Source organism: Electrophorus electricus, chromosome 4 (genome assembly GCF_041902795.1).
Source record: "Electrophorus electricus isolate QZ-2024a chromosome 4, ASM4190279v1, whole genome shotgun sequence".
Taxonomy (NCBI): Eukaryota; Metazoa; Chordata; class Actinopteri; order Gymnotiformes; family Gymnotidae; genus Electrophorus; species Electrophorus electricus.
The window spans coordinates 27,615,001-27,639,256 of NC_137500.1; the positions used below are offsets into that span (position 1 = coordinate 27,615,001).

The window sequence follows — 24,256 nt, forward strand, 5'->3', positions numbered from 1 at the left end:
TAGCATTCTTCAATGAAAGTAGTAACAACCACGGTATTCATCACATAATTGATCTGACCTGAATTTTGACATTCTACAAGCATATGTATAGGGTCAACAGTATTCTTAGTGTAGCTTTGTCTTCAGCCCAAACGATGTCAACAGAATCTTTGTGTACTTTTAAGTACTTATCTCTGAAACCTGTGATGTCCTATTCCCAGAGTAAAGGGGTTCTAACTGAGATTTACCACCAAAATCCCAACAATCACAACTACACAGAGCCACTCACTAAGGACAAAGGTTAGTCCTAGACCAGTTAGCTACCATTTCACCTGCTCTAGTACAACTGTTTCACTGAACTGGGCAAAAATGTGACTCCGCAGGCCTGGAGCTGTCTGTCTTTTCTTGGACTAATGAATGCCCACTCTTGGTGAGGTGGACTTTTGAGGCAAAGCTTAATCTGTGTTTGGGGAGTCGACCTTGTGTGCTTTGCAACCTTGGGAACTTTCGCAGTGGCTGAACAGATCACTTCCCTCTCTCTTTCAACATCTGCCATCTGTTCGTCTGCCCTCACCCCTCTTTCTCCATCTATCTTTCTCTCTCGCCACCCACCTACTGCTCCGCTTTTTTCTCACCCTCTCATAACCTTACGTTGTCGTGTAGGAGTACTGTCATTCAATACGGTAAAATAAAACAACTGACACACATGTTGTGATTTAGGAAGCAAAAAGCTGGATTGTTCACACATCATTGTAAAGCAGAATTAGGCGTGTGGTGTAGAGGCGTAGGAAGGGCCTCGGCGCTTTGGTATGTTTGGTGTAAATGGAAACAAATAATTAAACATCTAAGCAATAAAGTACAAACAAACAAAGTAACACAGCACGTTTCAAAATTTCTCAGTGGCCTTCAGGTTGCTGTGAATACATACAGTGAGCAAAGGGAACACAGAGAGAACACAGAACACAGAGAACACAAAGAACACAGAGAGCTCAGAGTACACAGAGAATACAGAGTACACAGAGAACACAGAAAACACAGACACATAGACAGCTCAGAGTACACAGAGAACACAGGGAGCACAGAGAACACAGAAAACACAGAGAACATGGACAGTTCAGAGTACACAAAGACAGAGAGCACAGGGAGTACAGAGAACACAGAAAACACATAGAACATAGACAGCTCAGAGTACACAGAGACACAGAAAACACAGAGAACATGGACAGCTCAGAGTACACAGAGACACAGAGAGCACAGGGAGCACAGAGAACACAGAAAACGCAGATAACAGACAGCTCAGAGTACACAGAGAACACAGGGAGCACAGAGAACATAGACAGCTCAGAGTACACAGAGATGCAGAGAACACAGAGACACGGACAGCTCAGAGTACACAGAGACACAGAGAGCACAGGGAGCACAGAGAACACAGAAAACGCAGATAACAGACAGCTCAGAGTACACAGAGAACACAGGGAGCACAGAGAACATAGACAGCTCAGAGTACACAGAGACACAGAGAGCACAGGGAGCACAGAGAACACAGAAAACGCAGATAACAGACAGCTCAGAGTACACAGAGAACACAGGGAGCACAGAGAACATAGACAGCTCAGAGTACACAGAGATGCAGAGAACACAGAGACACGGACAGCTCAGAGTACACAGAGAACACAGGGAGCACAGAGAACATAGACAGCTCAGAGTACACAGAGATGCAGAGAACACAGAGACACGGACAGCTCAGAGTACACAGAGACACGGAGGATACAGGGAGCACAGAGAACAAGAGCACATTCCCATTTGCAATGTCAGTTTTCCTTACCAAGTACAGCTTGATGAACGGATCGATGACAAGCTGCAATTCTCCAGCATTTTCCTTTCATCTTATTCTTTGTTTCCATCCCACTAAAGCCTTTCCCCTCAATGTGACAGTGGATAATATATGACAGAATTTCTATGAATGGGAAAATGTCCTTATGTTATGGAGTTGGCTCATGGTGACATGGCTCCCAGGGCTGGACCAGCGGACACTGTTTTCCGAGCTGCCTGGCTAGGGGAGATATATCCTTTGATGTGAAGGAATAGTCATCACACACAAGTTAACAATTCAGATGTATTTTAGTACTGGGCTGATACTTCTCTGCTCTAAGAATTTAGCTGACATGCATATTTATTTTTCTCTTTTGCAGTTTCCAGTTCAATAGCATCTTTGATAAGTGCTTTCTGTTTCCTATTCCAGTATCGACTTGATATTCTGCATTTGACAGTTGTGTGCGTATTCTGAAGGCAAAGTTTTTTTACATGCTTTAGGATCAAAAATGTACATGCTTTAGGATCAATTGTTTGCTTACTCTCCCACATAAGTTTGATTTCTGGATCGTTCCACCTGGCACAAGATGGATCGATAAGGACCTTGTGTGGGAGGGTCATATCTGATTGACAGCATGTCCTACACGCTCATCTGATTGGCTTGCAAGTGTAGATGCAGCTTTCAATTAATCAATTGTGGCTTGAGGAGTTCATGTCAAACCGCAAAAAGAACTCGGAAAACTCCGGCTGTAGTTCTGGGAAGTTTCTTAGGTTTTTTAATGATTTCTTTAATTTACCCAGGCTTATTTCAAATGGGCACATAGGAAACGTAGTCTCTGGGAGGAGCAGGTTTAGGCAGAACCTCCTCTCAGGCCACTGACTCCATGCTAACTAGAAACATTAGCTTAGATAGAACTGCTTGATTGAACTGCTGTGTGTGTGTGTGTGTGTGTGTGTGTAGGCAGGCAGGAGGTTTGGCTGTGCTTTACGTTGGTGCTTTGATGAGTGCCTCTGTCGTTTGGCCCAGCTGTGCACGAAGTCGTCCAGAATGAGCTGCAGTCCAAACCTCTTTATCAGCCAGCTGTGGACTGCACTGCAGTTGCGAGAGGAACACCCAGTCTCAGCTGGGGAGAGTCCACCATTATTTCATCTGTGCACCTTGCAAATCTTGCTATTTTATCAACATTTAGAGTCTAAATGGAGACTAAATTTTAGAAGCAGGTGGTTAGGTTCCATCAAACTCTACAGGGTATCTGTGACAGTTATTCTCAAGCTTTATTAAAGGAGTTAAATCAGTGCCAGCGTGCGGTTTGCTGATCTGAAAGCAGTCTGACCCGTGCTCGTAAGTACTGACCGTCACACACCAGATACACACAGACAGAGAACAGAAGCAATAATGTCAACCTTCAGATCCAACAAGTTTTATTTCAATTTTAGGTACAGTGTGATGTCACCATTTACAAAGCACATCTGAAGTACGAATAAAGAACAAAAACAAAACAAAACAAAAAAAACCCCACTTTGGTCCTTCTTTCTTCCAGAGAACTTGTTGTGCAATAAAAACGGCAACTGTAGAAAGGCATTAACGTAATGCCACGTGTCCACCGTCACCGAGACGTGCGACCTCTGTCCACCCGAGACGTGTGCAGCACTGAGGTGAGCCGTGGGTGTCATGCACAGGGACTCTCGCGTTCCTCCCCAGCACGGCATGCATCGGTACACTACCATCACAGAACGCTGGTGGTCAGGTCCATTCCTCTGCTCAGTTCGTCATGGTTTATATACAGGTAAGCAAATGTGTAGTTGTTCAAAAAAGAGTCCTCAGGTGTGTGTGTGTGTGTGTGTTTGTGGGGATTTGCTCAATGTGCATGTTCATCTAGCTGGTGCTGGAGCCAGCAGGTGGGCAGGTTTGACAGGGACTGGTGGTTTGACACATGGGGAACTGGGTTTGGCATTGGGTGTGTTAAAGTTCATCCTCAGCTGGGCCACACGGCTACCGTAGGAGTTACAGGTCACCTGTTCATTTACCACTCCTAGAAAGAAAGAAAGAGAAAGAAAGAAAGAAGGAGAGAGAGAGAGAGAGAGAGAGAGAGTGAGTGAGTGTGAGAGTGTCAATAGACATTAGGACAAGACGTGGGGTAACCTCAACCTCAGGCTCACCCAAACATTTGATCATCAGTCCTAGTCTTGTAATGATAAGCTTTTTATTGGCCGTAAATCTCCACTGCCTGTAGAAAGCTTTTAGGACCCTGACATGGACCAGCTGGGAATTCAATATACACAGCAGCCCTTCCACTCTCTCGCCACTCCTACCCACATGGGACAGATCTGGAGGTCACAGGGAGGAAAAGCAATGGATAGCCACAAAGCTGGGAAGAGGAGGTGGGGGGGGAGAGTGTGCGCACGAGAGAGTGATAGTGAACGCATGTGTGTGAGAGTTAGCTCTAGGCTCTCTAAGCCCGCAGGGAGCAGCTAAAAATACTGTCTGTCTCACTCTTCTGCTCCTCGGAGTCTGAACAGCATCTGTCTCTGCTCTGCCGTCCGCCCTCTGCGTCTCTCTCACTCTCTCCCTCATCCTGGTCTGACCCGTGAGGGGTCTATTTTCTCCCAAGTGACACAGCGTGTCCTCCTTTGCCTTCACCCTCCACACTTCCTTATTTCTCCTTCTTACGTCTCTCCCTCTCTCTCTCTCTCTCTCGCTCTTCGTCTCTGACTCTCTTGCTATCTGCTGTCTCTCTCTCTCACTTTCTGTCTCTCATACATAAACACACTTTTTTTTTTTTTTGCTGCCTCTATCCAGGTCTGCCCCTCCCTCGCGCTCTCTCTCCCTCCCGTCTCTTTTCCTCTCCTCCATCCCTCACTCTCTCTCTCTCTCCTCTGCCCCCCTCTGTCTCCCTCTATCTGTCCCCCTCTCTCAGTCAGTCTCTGCCCTTTGATCTGCGCCTTCCTCTTAATGTCTCTCTGTCCGCTCCCTGCAGCCCTGACCCTCTGCCTGTGTTAGGCTGTCGCCATGGAGACCATGGTTTAGCAATGGGTGCAAGCCTTCCCACACACACACACACACACACACACACACACACACACACACACACACACACACTTTTTCCCCTCCTTTGGTCTTACGCTCCCTCTCTCCTTTATATAAATGAGGTAATATAGTACAGACCTAGTGTCGGTAAAAATCCCACAGTTCACTTCCTGCCTACTGCAAACGTTCTTTATCTGAAGACTCTGGTGCTGAATGGAACCTGGTCATCCTCCACGCAGCAGTTGCGAGTTTTGGATTCCTGAGGCGTATTGTATCAGCCTGAGCTAAAGCTTCATTCTCACACCTGTGAACCTGGAAGGCTTACACACAGATAAAGCTATCAGTCTCATAATTAACACAGAGACGTCTCCGAAACTGATCAATTATTAAACATGGAGGAGGGGGAAAAACCCCCCCCCCAAAAAACGCACGTAGGGAAAATATTCTGGGAGAAAGTGCACGCCAGCATATCCCAGGGTCAGTGCGCTGGCCAGCCACACACACGCAGACACGCTCAACTGACCTGGGACCAGCAGCCTGAGCTCTAGTCCAGGATTTCACTTCCTGCAGTGGAATGGTGCAACGTGTACCAGCGTGCTAATTTTATGAGTGAACGACACTGGGAGACGGTGAGCCGACATGGAAAAGGTTACACCCAAGGGTTTGGAGTTTCTGAACCCCACTCAAACAAACAGTTATAGAATTTTCAGTCCTTCCTCACGTTCAGTTAAGGGAGTTTCCCCACAGGAAGAGGGTCCCCAAAACAGATACAGCATGTCTGGTTTCACCGCACTATAAAAAGAGCGTCTACTTCGCCAAGAGTTGCAGTCCTACCAAACGTCCACTAGATGGCAGTCACTTTGCACGACACGTCCGTCTGTTACTAGCGCTATTCATCAGCCACGGCAGATTCCACACCTCTACACCAGAGATGGTTAGTTCACACTAAGTAGATTATATTCACTATAACCTTATATTAGGTTATTAAGCTATAGGTGGTATTCATTCAGTGGTCAAACATACATGCAAAAAAATAAAATAAAAAAATCAGTGAATGTATAGAAATATTTTTTTGAATCCTGCAGAGAACCACTTAACTTTCCCTTCTCAGCCTGATTCAACTCATCAGTTATTATTCGGTTTAGTATGTTAGTGTAGGAAGACACAAATCCTAAGACTCAGACTGGCTGCCCGGGCACACTAGCACACAGCACACCTACTGCACATGTGTAACTGTGTGTCTGGGGTGGGCTGCATTCATTTACCCCTTTCTTGGCTGGGTGTGGCAAGTGGGCGGGGCTTCACGTTGACAGACAGCTGCTCCTTGGCACTCCTCTGCAAATTAAGGCTGTTCAGTCTGTCCGTCACAAACGTGTGTGTGTTCGTTGTGTGCGGCCTGTAAACACCCATATTGCTGTGGCTGGACGTGGAGTCGGTGGAGTCCGAAGAGTCCGAGTCGTCCTTCGGGTCCTCCAAGGATTGGTCGGAATCACTGTCCTGCTTCCGGGGGTCCGGGAGAGCAGACATCTTTTCTGTTTTCTGCGAGAGGAGTGGGAAATAAAAGATGCGAAATAAACCCTCACCAACACTGAAGCAATACAGGCCATGCCGAGGGTCAAAAGAGCAAGACCTAAAATCACACCAACAGCAGCGGCAGATGTTTTCTGCTGGTCAGCATATTTAGGTCTGTGCATTTGCATATGGATTGAATGTTAGGAGTGTTTCCACAAGAGAAGTACCAGTCAAAAACATAAACTGAACTCAGTACCTCTGGCACAGCAACATACCATCACTCACTCACACACACACACACACACACACACACGCCACTGAATGTGCATTCATAGGCTGACATACATGTCGACTCCATCCCCGTACTCACGGTAAGCAGTAGCTCTATCCCTGGATCGGCGGCCGGTTGGACTGTTCTGTTGGACGGGCTGCTTCTGCTGGGCTCAGCAGTCTGAAGTCTGCTCGCAGACACACCACAAAAAGAACACATTTGTATCACGGGGGGTTTGCACCTCACTGAAGGATCATTTTGCAGGCATTTTCACATTCGTGTGGCTTTTTCAAGGATGTGATTGAAAATCTGAACTTAGTGTATCAGATGCCACTTCTATTAGACACCCCTTCCTACAGAGTTGGTTTATTCTGTTAATGTACTGAGTCTGGAGGCATTGGCATGAAGAATCAACCTAAATGGGGGAGGCTTGCATTTATTTATTTATTTTTAATTTTATTTATTTATTTATTTAGTGACAAAGACACTGGTTGAAGACTCAACCATCCAGTACCTGTTGGCTCTGTTGAGGTCAGTCCTGTTTTGCTCCCTGAGTTCAGACAAGATGAGTTTGGACGATTTGAACTCATCTGTCTCACCGATGACATAGACGTGTACGTCTCCGTCTCGCCCCAGGAGCCAGCTCACGCTCTTACAGGGCCCTGGAAAGCACAGCCACAAATGCGTCTTCATATGTCTGCTTGCATTAGGTTCATGTGAGCGTTTTGTAATACGTTTTGAACGTGCGACGCACTGCTGTCTCTGATCCCACTATAACGCCACCAATGTTTCTATAAATCGCACATTTTGCAAAGTGAAAAAGAGTCCGGGATTTTTGGAATATGTATGAGGAAGAAAATGAAAGAAAATGACCGATTTAGTGCGTGGATGAGCAAAACCCATAATGGATGACATAATGGCCTCGGTCATGCGACGCCATACACGTAGTTAAAATTTACACCAACAGAGGGCGCTGTGACATAACGAGTGAGGGGTCTTTCAGTGTAGCCAGTGTTTCTAATGGGGACCATGGAGTTTTCACTCTAGAGTCTTTTCCCTGGAAAGTACTGAACTTTACAGCAGTAACTCTCAGTTTATGTTTTCATGATTATCCAATTTACAAGATGAAAATGACAGTTGTACGCATAATGGAAACTGAGTTCAGCCCTACAAATTGCACTAAATGATAGTTAAGGTCTGTAAATTGGGGATACTCAATCACACACAAACACACACATGCAAACAAAACACACACAAACACACTTCACCCCATAAAAGGTGCATAACCAACGCATTCTTTATCACCGGTGCATCTTACTTTCCTGCTCATTGTGTCATTATAACGTAACCACAGTGAACTGCACAGAGCGACAATGCAGACGTCTGATCAGGTGCCACATGTCAAACAACCATTAAAACCTGCACACAGGGAGATGACACGGATGCTCGCAGGTCATAGAATGCAGGACCGCATTCCATATAAGGAACAGAGAGGAGCCTGAGCTCAGAGTGGTGGCAAGAGATCAGCGTGGTAGGGATCTTCGGACCGCTCGCCGTCCACGTCAGGGAAAATTCAGCGCTCTGCGGAGTGTGACAACAGCAAGCCAGCAGGGCTGGGTGAGGCTGCCGCTGCAGGACAGCCACAAGTCCAGGACACGCAGGAGTGGGAGAGCGATAAAGACAGACGCAGAGGTGCGCATGACAGCATAGATTCGGAGGTGAAAGAGAAGACAAGTGTGGTCATGCCATCTAATGGACAGTTCCCAACTCTGGTTGTAACGCAGACCAACAAGCCGTTATCAGAAACGATAGTTAACCATCTCTCTCCCCGCTGGGAAATTCCACGCATCTTTTAAAATGTCTTTCAGTGTGGCTTATATTTCCGTGGTAGAACATTCCATATATGTTCTCACAGGTGCAAAGCATGTCACCCTTCAGCTGCTGGGAAGGCCTCGGGGTTACAAACAGAAGGCATCAAATACTTCACAAGTTCCCCATGACAGCAGGCACAGAACACACAGCATGCGAGAAATTCACGAAATGCCATAAAATGGCATGAGAGGAATTGGTAAGAAAAAAACAAACAAACAAACAAAAAAAAAAACACACAAAATGTCTTGCTTGCAAACAAATCTGCAAAGTACCTGTGGCAAAGTGCTACCACCAGCCGAGAGCTACTGAAAACACATGCAGCACTTGAGAAGAAGTGAAATTCCACAGGGTGCCTTAATAGATTCATTAGGAATGACAGATCTCTGCCCATCACTAAGCTCTGAATGAATGCTACAAGTATTGGAGGGAAACGTCCACTCGGTCAGTTCTTGTAGAGTAGGCATCCTCCGCAATGCTGCACCTGAGTGGACACGGTTCTGTTGCTGTTTGTTCTGGATGTTGTACCTCACTGATGTGTTTTTTTTTCTTTTTATATTTTGTATGCTAGCCTTGGCATTTCTGTGGTTATCAGTGGCATTTGCTTGTGTGGGTATTTTCAGATTTGGGTTCATGTTTTGTGCATGTTTTCTGGGGGATTTTTGTTTGATTGTTTCTAATGTAAATAAGTCACGTGGCTATGCAAAAAAACAGCTACCACAGTTGTACATTTGCGCGCACACACACACACACACACACACACACACACACACACACAGAGTATCAGGGCTGGAACGCTCTTTGATAATGTGGGTGTGTACATACGAGTGTGTATGAGTTCTAAAAGCTGTCCATTGTTGATTAGGCACAGGGTTTAAACACGTGAAACACTGTGGTCATGTGGCACATGCTGTTCAGTTAGAGCTGGGGGGTGGGGAGCTAAAGCCGTGTACAATAAGGATAATCTAGTACATAGCACAGGCAAGGTCTATTAGAGCTATTATTTATTTATTTATTTTAACTTTTGTACACACACACGGTAAAAAATGAAATGCCCAGTCATCAAGACATGGTCTAAATTTTAAGATTCAGTAGTAATTTTTGTTGTATATTTTGTCCACCTTGGTTTCACGAGGCCTCCTAAAGCGGGATGTAGCTGGTCTAGTTTCGGCATCCTGGAGAAGTGTGCTGTCGTGTGACATGAGACCAGCATCTGGAGGGCTAATGGACACTGGCCTTTGGAAGCTTTTCAGCTGTTGTGGAATAGGACAGGTGCGATCTCCGGTTTCACACCACATCGTGCACCCAGCCCTCGTCTGGCAGTGTGTTCAGGCCACCTTTGGAACATCAGCACAGGACACTACTGCAGTGCTGACTCATGATATCGAATGAGCCAAGAATGAGACGAGAGAGAGGGAGAGGGTTCTTTGTTCACCAGGACTACCACTGACGTGCGCTTTGACCTCTGCAGAATGAGAGGCTCAGCCCAACCCTGCGTGCTCGTCAGAAAAAAAAAATAAAAAATCACCAAGACACTGACCGTGTGTCCTGGGCACAAGGACGCCTTTGTGTCTCTGCCTACGTAGTGGTGATGTACATCCCTGCTAACACAAAAGCCCTGCTACGTTGGGTCCATGTGACACGGCGCTCCTCCACGAGGTGCACCACACACGCCTGCGGGGGCGTGGCGTGCCCACAGGTGGAGGCGGCATTGGATGGGTGCGCTTTACAGAACGGCCTTCTCCTCAACAACCGCAGCGGGCCGGGAGTATGCAGACCCAGTGCATTCTATCCCATCATATCACTCTGAGTGTGACTTTGGTCACCTTGCTGGGAAACCAAAGAGGTTTTGCATCTGAAATGTTTCACATTCCAGGCAGGTGTACCACGAGGTCCATCTAGAATTCTCTACTTTTCACTAATCTCTTCATCTGTCACTTCATCATCAATATTTAGCATCTGCATATTATTTATTTATTTGTTTATTTAGCTCTTGTGTCAGGGAGGAGATGAAGGTGTTGGTTGGTAATATTAGAACATGTCAAACATTCTCAGCTCCCTCAGTGTCGTTACTATCTGTGGTGTGGCATATGTGCTGATATGATAGAACGCAAGAGGCTTGTGAGAAGCACGAGAGTAATTCAAAAGAAGAAGTCGCTACGTGAACACAGCTAAGAATAGTGCAGGTGCTGTCAAACAGGTGGGGGTGAATAAGCAGTTAAGCTAAAGAAGCGGTCTTAGAAACGGGCATGCTATCGTGGTTTCTATTTTAGTATACCAAACAGCATATACGGGCATGCCACGTGGCTAAAAGCAAATGACTGACTATTTGTCTCAACTGCTTGAGGGCTGTTCAGAGTTGTGGCAGCTGAACAATGTCTTTGAAGTGGGCTCAGTGGGACAAGCCTGTATTCTCACATTAGGCTTAGTGTAATCATAGCACACACACACACACACAGACCTGATTTCTTATTGGGTCACACTGGCTGAGAGGCTCTTTGTTTTAAATGTATGTCATGTCCTGTTCTGGCTTTATTTGTTTTTTTCATTGAACAAGGCCAAAAATAAGCCCAATCATTCTTTAATGATTGTCCACGATAACCAGCACAAAAACAAAGACAAACAAATCCACTGGATACGCTGCATTAAATATATGAGAATGTTTTTTGTCTGACTGACCTGCTTTGAGTCTATGAGTCAACAAAGGCTTGAAAAGAATAATGAATGATAATGAGCTGTCAAGGGCAACATGACTACTATCACAGCCTTCGTTGTCACAACAATGATGACAACAAACAACAACATCATCATCATCATCATCATCAGAGAGAGAGAGAGAGAGAGAGAGAGAGAGAAACCTCAAGCCCTGCTTGTGTGGGCCTGCCCCAGACAGCCCTTGTCTTGGCACGTGTCCCAGTTCCTTACCTTTCTTTGTCTGGGTCTTCTCCATCCTCCCCTCCTTGCCTTCCTTCTCCTCCCTCTCCTTCCATCGCCGTACTTGCTCCTCTCTCATCTTCAGGAAGAGGACCTTCTTCTGTTCCTCATTCAGGGCCTCCAGCACATCCGGGTCGATGTACATGTCAGTCAGGATCTGCTGCAGCATGCTGGGAGGTGCGTGCGGCGGGGCACGTTCCTGACCACCGATGGGAAATGGAGGTGGTGTTCCGTGGGGTACGACCAAAAATTCAGCTTCCAGGCCGCGTGCAGTTCACTTCCTCTGGGTCTCCTTCTCCTTCCGGGGTAAAGCTACCTCTGGCCTCCTGTAGTTTGTCCTCCCGCAGGCGTCGTCTGGATTGTGTTGACTCTGCTCATTCCTCTCACACTGGGACCACACGTCTGTCCTCTGATGTGTCTGTGTGTGTGTGTGTGTCTGTGTGAGAGAGCGCAGGTGTGAACGAATGGAGCCATTACAACATCTGTTACTACTGTGTACAGCCTGTCCTCTCTGAGTTTCACTCTGAAAGAAACAGTTTAACCAACACGGCTAACCTTAACAAAAGACACACAACTAGCCTACATGCCACCAGTTAGGACTATAGTGTTCCCACCAATCAAACAAATCTTCTAATAGGTGCCTATTCGCTCCTGTTCACTGTTAACCACTAAAGAAATGTTTTTCATTCCTAAGATCTTTTTAAATCAGTAATTGCCAACCTCTCATTTTAACTAACTGTGCAGACAAACACTGAATGGGGGTGATACTACTGTAGTGCTAGCGTGGAGTTCACCAACAGCATTTACACAGTGACCACCCCTCTCGTTTCAGGTTATTGGGAAGCCCTTTGTTTCCAAAGCAGGGGAAACTGCTTTGCTGGTTGGAGTGTTCCGTTCATGCGACCCTGGCTGCCTCGTCTAACTGTGCGTGTGTGCGTGTGTTGACAAAGACGGATTGTAGCAGCCGAGCCGGGTGTGTGGCCCCTGCCCAAGCCTCACAGCTGCGTCTGCTGACTTTCAGAATGAACCCCGCTCTTCTGTCTCTCCCTCACTTTATATACTCATCCCTCGTGATTATCCGCCCGTCCATCCATCCATCCATCTGTCCATCCAACAGCTATTTTCATAGACTGCCCTCTTTCTGCTTGTCAGGTCAGCGCACTATAAATATAACTTTTCATACTGTTTCCCACTGTCAGTATTTCTGCTGTTCTGTTTCTGTCTCTCTTCGCTGTTGGTCACCCACACCAGAGGAGCCGTCTCCATGCCTCTCCACTCCAGAGAGCGTGCTCTCCACGAGCTCGCCTGCAAAGCTACCGCAACCGCAGTGACGTTTTGGGTTTACTCTGACGTTATCTTAACACTTCAGCGTGACAATCCTGTACCTGCACACAGAAAAGCTCTGACTTGAAGCTAAGCAAGAAGGAGCTTGATGAGGAACCATTACACAAGGATTAGGAAACGTTAAGAAACGCTCTGACTGTAATCCCTTTGCCAACATTCAGACACGTTCATGTCAGAAAGACAATGGACGTACCCGTTATAAAACTTTTACACAACGATTGACAGAAGAGACATAAAGTTGCCTGGAAAAGGAGTGAAAAAAGTAAAAGGAGACAAGGACAGCAGTGATCAAAGCATCGAACACAGCCAAAACAAACTTATCTCTTCCCAAACGGAGACCTGACAGGATTAGCGGTGCAAAGGGAAAGAAACAAACAAAGAGAAAGTCATGCACGAGAAAGAAAACCTGTTCATATAACAAAGTGTTCTCTGAGGGCTAGACAGCAAGGAGTGTAAACACATACTCACATTTTAAGTAAAAGATGCAGAGTCAACGGGAGCAAAGTTTGTCAGAGGACTCGCAAACGTGTGCGCGCCTCTCTCTCCCTTTGTATGTGGTTGGGTGGCGTGACATCATCGCATTCCTCTTTGTTTCACACACCCGCCCCCCACCCCTCTCTCCCTCTCTCCCTCTCTCCCTCGCTCTCTCTCTCTCTCTCACAAATACTTTTCTTTGGCACCTCACAAATTCTCCTCATATTACGTTGCATTTATTTCACCACTCTGCTCTCTTGGCAACCCCGAACCCCAGCCGTGTGCTCCTCGGCACAGGGAGCAAAGGGAGCTCTTTGGGCAAACTGAAATTCAAATAGCATTACCCTGAATTCAAATAGCATTACCCTTCCCCAAAGCCAGCATCTCTGTTAATCAGGCTGAATGGGTGTTAATGCTTCATGTGTGGATGTGTGAGTGGGGGGAGTGGCCTGGGGGTGGAGAATCAAACCTGTGGGCGGAGCAGGGGCATGGAGCAGGGGCATGAATCTGGTTTACCTAGGTCACGTGGGCCCATCTTTATCTAGTCTCTAGCAGTCTGAGTGCTCACCTCACCCCTGCTCGCTTAATCACTTAGTGTGTGAAAGGCAAAAGTTAATTGTAATGGCAGTGTTAGCTCAGTGGTTAACTTACTGGACTAATAATCAGAAGGTTCCCAGTTTAAGTCCCACCACTGCCAATTTGCCACTGTTGGGCCCCTGAGCAAGACCTTTAACCATAATTGTAAGTTGCTTTGGATGAAAGTGTCCTTTAAATGTAATGGATGCCACATCCGAACTAGCAAGTATTTAACGTACATTAGACCTCTTAAAACATGTCTGTGTGATTAGTTAGGGTTACAGGGATCAGTAGTATGTTATAGAGTAAGTGGGAAATAAAGAATGAAGAGACTTTTGAAAGTGATGACATAACATAAGAGATACTAACAATGATTCAGAAATACATGAGGGTGGGAATGTCCAGGATTTGGATGTGAGATATCCATCACAGTGGAAGTGAGTGAAGTGTTTTGATGAAAAAAACAAAAAGGGTAAAGACCAGGAGATTCAGTTACATATTAAAGGGCTTTCCTGTTCCTTCCCGAAAAACACACCAGATCCAATTAATCAGCGGAGCTGATTCTGTTCTGAGCAGGAACAAAACTGTGCAGGCAGGTAAATTCTTACGATGAAGGCAGGTGAGAATCTGCAAGATAGATCAAATTAATGGCTAAAAAGACTGTTAATATATGCTGTGGTGTTTGAAATGCGCCAAGGACGTGTCAGAGAGGTTTAGCAGAGAGGAAAATACCTGTTTGGCCTGACATGCCAGCTCAGAGCTAGTTGTTGTGTCGTCACTCGGTGACTTTACTGTAAACGGGGCCCCGCCTCTTTTTCAATCTCAGTTTGTTTTGTATGCTTTAAGAGACTTGCACGCCCAGTCTGTGGCCGACACACTCATTTTAATAGATAACACGTTGCTTTTCTATGTAACAGTAAAAGTAAACACAAGGCTGTGTAGTTTATATATGCTAAAAAAAATTCCAGAGGAAAGCGTTTCCTTGAGGTGTTTCCAATGAGTGCTAAATTAAATCCTTCCTTGTATACTTAGTGTAGGAGTTTATCTGCTGTCACGTCCTCAGCCCTTCATCGCGGCTCAGTTTCACACAACAGGATTGCTGGTAGCCAGCATGTTCTTTCTTTCTTTCTTTCTTTCTTTCTTTCTTTATTTATTTATTTATTTATTTTGGGTAGTGGACCTCTCTTCATTCAGAGGTGATGTGTGTAAAAACCACACCCACGCTTCTGTTCCTGATAAAAGTGTAGCAGCCCAATACCCACAGCCGTAACTCCACCATGTCAGTGTTGCTGCTGGTGTTAGAATGGGCCTCCACCTGAACAGGAACCAGTCAGGACTCCTCCTGCAGTCAGAAGCTGACCAGTTCAGAACAGGGTCGAGAGTGGCTGACAAATTGGGCCTGGAAACAGGTCCCAGTCTGTGATTGTACACCTATAAAATGTACTTGTGTGATGGGTGTACCTGATGGCTAAAGTGGCCAGGTAAGCGGGAGAGTCATTTACATTAAAACCGTATCAGTATTACACCTTGTTAGTCTGCTGTGTGACATGGGTGACTGGTACAGGACACACACTGTTGAGCGTATTCTGAAACAACAGGAAGTGGGCTTGTTTACATGTTTAGCATTGTCTGAGTAACAGGCAGAGTGATCGTGTGACTAGTCTTTACTGTTTTTGTGATTGCACTTTTTTTTTGTTTTTAGCACGCACACACACAAACTCTCTGAGGATGGTTACCTAGAGTGTTGCAAGACGGGTGTTTCATGGAATTTTGAGATTGCTGTTACACAATACATTTTGCTCATTGTTCAGTAAACCCTACAGCACTGACTGTTTTGAATGTATGTTTTTCCACACCAGACCACAGCCCTGAAAAACCCACACTAAACATTTATTTTGGTACAATATCAAAGTGGTGTGGACACACACCTGTGTAGCCTTTAAGGTCTGCATTAAGGTCTGGTCTAATTGGTCTGGTCTCACTGTGACATAACCAAGACTTAATGCTGGTCAGGTCATTTTGTATTAAAAGTAAGACATATTGAAACACAAAGCATCATGGGACACCAGTGCTTCAAGGTCACCTTCATATCAGGGTGCATAGTAGTTGTACAAAGTAGTTGTATTTGTATGTTTGACTGCTCATAAAAGTCAATTTTTTTCCCATTAACAACAGTCGTGAGTCAAGGCAGCTTGGCCTTCGGGGACGGTAACACAGTAGAGATACGTCATATTAGCACTCCACAATAAAGTGTCTTAGTTCTGATCCTAGACCAGGACCCCCTCCCCCAAAGTTTCAGGCATGCCTGTGACGCACTGTTGCGTCACTGAGAAGGGGGGACTTTCTGAACTGAACTGATAATTTCAGTTTAACAAAACCATCTTACCTGAGGGCAAATTTTGCAACAAGTGATGGCTTTCAGAGGAAGAGTCACTCTCAACGTAGACTATAAATAGTTTTATTTAAATAGGACAGAGAATGTCCCTTTCTGTGGTATATAGGTGTAGACACAAGCATATGTACCAACACTAAACATAGCATTGACATGTCAGTGTGTTTTGGTTCAGCTACAAAACAGAAGACTTTTGTCCAGAGTTGCTCATTTGAACCCCTGCTACCTTTTGTTAAGTTGATTTATTTTGATTTATTTAACTGTGTGATCACATTAAATCAGTTTTTCCAACTTCAAAAGGGATTGAGCTCTGTTGTCTCCTGTCCCCAGAGTTCTTTATTATTTGAAAAAATCTCCCCAGTATGTGCAGGGGTAAGATATCATTCATAGGGCAGGTGACCTGTGGAAACAAACGTAATACCATACGCAGAACTCTGACTCATACGGGATGTTTTCACCGCCTTCATTCTCCTGTCTTCTGTAACTCATCCTCACCTAAAAGCTTTTACTGAGACTCTGACTCATTTGATATAGATCCATTTATTTACTGTGATTAATTAACTGAGCAATCTTTTGCTTAATTCAGTGAATTAGATTGTGTTGTATACCAAATACACAGCAATGAATTTCAGCATAGTAGCAATGATTGATAATCTGTAGATTACAATTTACAAATGAACAATTTTTGTAGTTGCATTTTGTATTGTTTATTGTTTTAGAGAAATAAAATACAAAATTGTACACACAGTCTGCTATGGTCAAACTGGATATTTTCTTTCAGTTACATTGTTTATATGTAAAAAGTACATGTGAATACTGTAAAATGGTTAAGAAAGAGCTAAAGTGATCACTGCTACTATGCTGAAATTCACCCAGTCCACCTAATGCTTCAACTACTCACACAGAAAAATAGCCAAGTTTGTTGGCCTTAGACAAAATTCTAAGCAATAAATGTCTAAATAAAACTGTTTAATTCTAAGCCTTTAAATGTAATACTCTTTGTAGCTCAGACACAAATACATTTGTATTTGGCCTTTATCATTTGTATAACTTGTAGTTGAGCTGATCTTAAATAACAAATTCACCCATTTTCTGTCCATGCACGGTGAGACCAAGACAGACTGTAGCACAGTCTCTTGAGTCATGTTTTGGCCCACAGATGGGAAGCCACTCCTGTTGACAAAAGGGTAGTGTCACTGATACTTAAAAAAAAAGAGAATTACTGGGAATTACTTAGGAATTATTTGTTAGGCCTGTTTATAATAATAATAATAATTATTATTATTATAAATAATAATAATAACAACAATAACAACAACAACAACAATAATAATAAAATAGTAATTGTAATTATTAACAATACATTCTTAATTTAAATATTAATTAAATTATTGCTTTTACTTACTAAAATATTATTTTACTATAATAAGTATAATAAATTAATGTAATAATAATTATTATTTAAAAATAATAATAATTTAATAAAAATAATTTATTTTATTTTTCACAATGTGCCATGAGAACCATTCTTGTTAATTACTATAAATAGATGACAGGAAAGAACAGAATATTGTGACAAAATTGTGAGGTAAGTAAGCGTTGTCTCCTAAATAATAACATGAAATGAATCAAAAAGCTCATGTTGAATAGCTCATGGATGCCACCTGCTGGTTCAATTTTAAAGTGTAATTCACACACGTCAATAAACACATCAGTACTAGAATTCTATGAAAAGTAACACAGTTGTGACAAGTAAAATTGTGTCTGGTTCTGATCCTAAAGTGACATGGGCACTTTACTGTCCTACATGGTATGACATGGGCACTTTACTGTCCTACATGGTATGACATGGGCACTTTACTGTCCTACATTGTATGACATAGGCACTTTACTGGGCTACATGGTATGACATAGGCACTTTACTGTCCTACATTGTATGACATAGGCAGTCTACTGTCCTACATTGTATGACATAGGCACTTTACTGGGCTACATGGTATGACATAGGCACTTTACTGTCCTACATTGTATGACATAGGCACTTTACTGGGCTACATGGTATGACATAGGCACTTTACTGGGCTACATGGTATGACATGGGCACTTTACTGGGCTACATGGTATGACATGGGCACTTTACTGTCCTACATGGTATGACATGGGCACTTTACTGTCCTACATGGTATGACATGGGCACTTTACTGTCCTACATTGTATGACATAGGCACTTTACTGGGCTACATGGTATGACATAGGCACTTTACTGTCCTACATTGTATGACATAGGAACTCTACTGTCCTACATTGTATGACATAGGCACTTTACTGGGCTACATGGTATGACATAGGCACTTTACTGTCCTACATTGTATGACATAGGCACTCTACTGTCCTACATTGTATGACATAGGCACTTTACTGGGCTACATGGTATGACATAGGCACTTTACTGGGCTACATGGTATGACATAGGCACTTTACTGGGCTACATGGTATGACATAGGCACTTTACTGGGCTACATGGTATGACATGGTATGACACTTTTCTGTGCTGGCTGCGAAAACAGACAGCAAGAGTATCTAAGGCACCTGCTGCTCACAGCAACCTCCAGTTTACCAAAATCCACTGCATTGCTCAATCTGTGACCTTTCCGTACCCTTGGGATTAATAGTGTCATGTGATATAACAAGTGTTATACTCACACAGTTTTTCTTTGTAGTTAAGAGTTCTGGTTGCAAAGCCACTGCCAAGCCTTCAGTTGCTTTAGAGTCAGCTAGTTAATGCACTCTTCACATTGCTTAATGCTATGGTACAAAAGTATTGGGTTCATTTGAAAATGGCCAGTCCATGTTTGCTGTAAGATCTGTTGGTATGTATATTAAATGCTATATAGTTTGTTTTAGTTTGTTTTAAAGAGACACAAATAATGCGCTTGTAAGATGTGATACATATATTATTGAGCGATTTGATTAACATCTAATGTCAGTAGCATAAGCTATGTAGTGCAGGAGCTAGTTAGTGAGCTAACAGTCAAACATAGTTAGAACCTGAGTAATATATCCTTAATTAGCTAATATATTTGTGGATTTCAGCAATATATGGACATGAGGGAGGTCTCGCCCTGCCTGCGGGTATAAAAAACATGGCTGTGCTTCAATCGTCAGTAGACATTCACTTTTTATGCCCTCAACATACTGATGTGGACTTGGCCAGATTTGTCTTTGACTTACTTACAAATGTCCATATAAGGACACATCCTGTTGGATCAACCTCCACCACATGTCATTATCCAAGGAAATACGGTCACTTTAGTACTATTGCTTAACTCACTAATCTCTAATCTTGCAGATTTAGCTGCCTATTCATGTTATCTTTGCTAACATCACTGCTTCCTTCCTGGATTTCCCAGGCTAATTTCAGCCCACCCACCTGTGTTTACCACTATTAGTAATTAGCTTCTATTGGCATGTCTAAACCCTTTAACCCTTTTGTTCTCTGTGAACCAGCAATCATGGATCTGTCTGGCTGCTTATGGTGATACTTGTCCCTTTTGCGTCATTTGCTTGGTAGTAAAACACAGACAGGAAACTATTGCTTTACTGGAATACTTCAGCAATTGCCTTGCTTTACCTATCAAGGCTCTGTGCCATAGACTTAAAGTAGCTGCCTCCCAAATCTTTGACTCTGATCAGCACGGCTACTGTGGGGGACACTACAGTAACTTCACAGTTTAGACAGGCTCAGATATGCTGACCAAGCTGATCCCTGCCTCACTTCTGGACAGAATGAAGAGTCTATGAGGTTATCCTGCTTTGGTCAGCATGGTGACTTGCTGGTTAGCATGTTATCCTCTCAGCACTAAGGTCTCAGGTTGGTGTCCCCTTCTGAGTGGAGTTTCCTTGTTCTCCCAATGTCCGTGGGGGTTTCCTCCAGGGTCTCCAGGTTTCTCCCACTGTCCAAAAACATGGTCGTTAGCCTGTTGGATCAACCTCCACCAGATGTTTGTCCTGGTGTGAGTGTGTGTGAATGACTGTGTGTCTGTATGCCCAGTGATGGATGGCGCTCTGTCCTGGGTGATATCCTCCTTCCCCTTGCCTATGCCCAATATCCCCAGGGAAGCTGTAGTTTCTGGCTGAGAGTATGTTGTGTGTGATTGGCTGTTGCTTCTCACCGGTGTGTGTTGATTAAATGTAAAAGCGGAATGTTGATTATAAAGCATCCATAGGCATGAGAAAGATACTATTAAGGTGTGTCAATAATTCACAGTTTTTACTATTCTCCTTAAGGTTGGTGAACGACTTGTTGCTCATCTCAACATTGACTCGCCAGCTCTGTTAAACTCTGCTGACCAGGAGAGGTGAAGGTAAACTAGGCCCTCCCTCTGCTGTGGGAAATAGCTCTTTCCTGTCCTCCCTGCATGTGCAAAAACACATAAAACACCACTAGAGTGACCCACTCTACATGAAGCACAACCTCTTTGGTTTGAAAGTAAAAGGTTAGGAGCTCCCAGGTCTGCTGGCACCACCCAAGCCTGTCCTTCCTATGAAAATGGATTGTTTCCTTGCCCCTATTTAACAACCCCCCTGCAGAGCCTGCTCCCTTGTGGGGAGAATCTCGTCGCTCTGATTGGCCTACCAGGCTGTGCATACGAAGGACAAGAGCAAGCAGCTGGAAAAGGGGCCAGTCCTGCAATTGCTCCATGACACTCTGTGTTGTGAATGAACCCGCATGTATAAAGTGAGTGTTCACTGACTGTCCAAAGGTGCATGATGTACAAGGCACAACCTGCACCTAACTGTTAATCAGAGTGTTTGTCTATAACACCTCTTGTACAAGCAATTTCATCACCACTTCACTGCGATATTTATTTATTCATACTACAATAATTTTGTACTTCTGCTGCTCAGACTGCCTTCTGTACTCCCTTACGTATATTGTAGTCTACTCACTGCTGTTTGTGTAAAATTGTAATTTAAACTGTAATGCCATTCTACCAACCATTTAATTTTGTAAATGTATGTTCTGATGCTTTGGGAAGGCTGTCAGAGAAACGTTGTTATACACACATATAATGACAATAAAGACTCTTACCTGCTTACAGATGTGTCCTTTGGTTCAATCTCTCAGGTCTGCCAGACAGTGAGAAAAGGTCACACTGCAGATGCCCCTGTGGATCTGGGTCAGATGTCCCTGTGGATCTGGGTCAGCAGCCCCTGTGGGTCTGGGTTAGATGCCCCTGTGGATCTGGGTCATACTTTCTTTTGTCCAGTTGTAGCTCTCATGCAGTAGAACAAAGATGATGAGACACTGATATTTTGCCTGCCTAGACATGCAATGCCATATCCACTGCCTCCCACACACACAAGCCCCTCCTACATGGGGCTTAACCAGCTCCTCCCACACAGACTTTACCAGCTCCCACACGTAGAGCACAATGTGGCTCTGGCATGTCTAAGCTTTGCATCAAGAGCCAAAGCTAGCAGCCTAACTCTTCACTCAAGCCCTGGGTAAAGGTCCTTTGACCAGGGCTGTAAGAACACATGTGCAGCAACACAGGCAGGTGTGGGCACTCCAAATAGCATGTTTATGCATTATAGTGACCAAGCCAAGACTCACTGTTACTAATTTGTCATTCACAATATAAAGCACAGTGGTAGTGTTATTTTAAAATGCAAAACAAAAGTACTAATGGATTTTCAGTAGCTGCGACCCACACTGTCTGCATGACTGTGATGACACTCAGGATGCTGTTACAAGACACTGTTCTGAAAAGTGCACAAGCAGTAGCACCACACCATTGGCACAACACCACTCCACATTTCCACTAAAGACTAAAGTCCAGAATGATTTTGATGTGAAAAACCAGCTGCTGGGAGTGATAGTGTTCTCAGCAACTCCTCATGTTGCCACCAGCTTTGTCACTAGGTGGCAGTGTTGCACCTCATATGGGCTCTAGTATTTACGGCCCCCCTCCTGACTTCACTGGAAGGCATTCAGACCACAAACAAGCCTGTTAAACCATGCCAGCCCCCTACTGGGTGCTCAAAACGACAGCCAACGGTTACAAGTTCCAGTTCGATGCAACCTCACACCCCCCTCTCCTATGTGTAGGTGAAGTTATTTTCTCTCAGACTGAGGAGAGCTCTGCTCAAGGTGGAGGAAATATCCTCTTTTGGAAAAAGGAGTGATTCAGATGGCTTCCATTCCAGGTACAGGCAGCTAGTAGAGCTGTTCACCTCTTGTGTAAACACCCACTCTCCTCTTTTCTTCTCACTACAGGACAGAGGTGACCCCTTTGACATAGACAAACTAGAACAGATTACATCTCCTGCTCTGCAAGAACAGAAACAAGAAGAGGCCTCACATCCTTTCAAACAATATAAAATTGGGCTTGGGTGCAGTACATCTTATAAACACTCAATAGGCTGCTATTTGAATCTGTGATCAAAGGTATTCAATCTATTTCTTATCTTGAACTTCCTTGCTTGAGTGTCCTGGCTTTGTGTAGAAGACAGAAGGAATCAATGGTAGCAAAACTGTTATGCATGAGTGAAAGACTGACAGTTATTTGACCAAGTATGTTACCTGAGTCTCGTTGGAATGTACACACGTCTGAAATGTAATGTACTAACAAGGCTGGACAAGTACCCAAGACTAATTAAGAAGTATTTTAAATAGAACTACAACATTAAAATACAAAAGATAAAATGAAGAATAGAGAAAAATACACATATGTGAATATATGTTTGGGTATAAGGAAAGAACATAACAAAACATAACAAACAAAATTTACAGCCTATTATAGAATCATTTGAACATTTTTACAGTTTTGCATTAGTGTGCAGAGGTGGTATAGCCACAGCTTGGGCAACAGTACTGGGGCTTTGGAGATTCAGTTTAGAGTACAAGGTGTTTACTGCAGTTAATGAGCACCGTAGCTCTAGGGAAAAACCTTTTTAGCATGTCTGGTTGTGCTGATTTTCACTACCAGCAGGCAGTGGCTGGAAGTGACTAAACTCCAGGGAGAGAGGGCCCAGCTGTAGCCTCGGCAATGTGTTTCGTGACACTGCTGTTGCACTTGCTGAGTCCTGTTTGTCAGGAAATCCATGATCCACTGGCAGATGTGATATGGACCTGACAGTCTGGATAGTTTGACCTTAAAGAGCTCTGGCACTATGGTGTTTAAAGCTGAGCAGAATTCCCTAAACAGAACTGGAACGTCCCTGGACTATCAGAATGCTGGAGCTCTGAGTGCAGGGCTAGGCCGACTGCATCATCAGCAGATCTGTTTGCTCTGTATGCCAACTGCAGGAGATGCAGCAGAGGGTTAATCCTATCCTGCAGGTGGGTGTTCAAAAACATTCTTTACTACATCTAGACTTGTAATATTTGTCTTTTGAGGAAATGGCATGATGGTGGAAGATGTTTGCTGTCCATGCTGTAAAAATCAATGACATGCATGCAGAGAATAAAATATGACACAAATTTATGGCCAAAGTGACAGACAATGGGAACAATATTGCTAAGGCTTTCCCTGCAAGACATGATTTGACATGAAATGAGAAGGTGGCATCAGATGGATGATGGAATAAGGTTCCCAGATATGTATCTGCAGAGATACGATGAGGAATTTAATTTTTTTCATTACCCCACATCATAGACAAACTCAACCTGATCACCACCAGAGTGGTGGGAGGAAGCCATGTTGGAGAGTGCACAGAGCACAATGGGAAAGTATGTTTCTGTAGGAATGCAATATGAAAAACGTACTGTTCCATGCATCACAAGATGGTGTTCAATAGGCTTCAGCCTACTGATCTATTGATCTTCTTCAGGGGGAGAAAAGGTGCAAACTTGGGTTTCTCGTTTTTAATGTACATTATCCTGTGTGAGCCCCCCAGATGTAAGAGGACAAAACTGTGATTTTCATCAAGAGTGACAAGCTTGTTGATGTTCTCCCCTCTAAAAAGTGTCCCATGTGCTCCTATTGGGTGTTTACAGTTGGTCTTCTCACACAGGATGTGCCAGGCACTGCCTTTACTGTGTAACATATGCTTGTGAAGA

At 44.1% G+C, this 24,256-nt stretch overlaps 1 protein-coding gene across 3 annotated transcripts; it reads right to left on the reverse strand.

The window, feature by feature from the left end:
- Window positions 1-3,190: 3,190 nt before the first annotated feature.
- On the reverse strand, window positions 3,191-13,365 carry zgc:92242 (SH2 domain-containing protein 4A). 3 transcript variants are annotated; one of them, XM_035523866.2, is made up of 7 exons: window positions 13,218-13,365; window positions 12,943-13,088; window positions 11,397-11,841; window positions 7,117-7,264; window positions 6,702-6,789; window positions 6,085-6,358; window positions 3,191-3,824 (listed from the first exon to the last, which is right to left on the reverse strand). In XM_035523866.2, exons 3-7 carry the CDS (start codon window positions 11,572-11,574, stop codon window positions 3,664-3,666), a joined length of 849 nt encoding a protein of 282 aa, XP_035379759.1. In that variant the 5' UTR covers window positions 11,575-11,841; window positions 12,943-13,088; window positions 13,218-13,365; the 3' UTR covers window positions 3,191-3,663. The 3 variants fall into 3 exon arrangements, with proteins under 3 accessions (XP_035379759.1, XP_081569160.1, XP_035379758.1); XM_081713034.1 differs by lacking the exon at window positions 12,943-13,088 and having other exon boundaries at window positions 6,226-6,358; window positions 13,218-13,353; XM_035523865.2 differs by lacking the exon at window positions 12,943-13,088 and having other exon boundaries at window positions 13,218-13,352.
- Window positions 13,366-24,256: the final 10,891 nt, after the last annotated feature.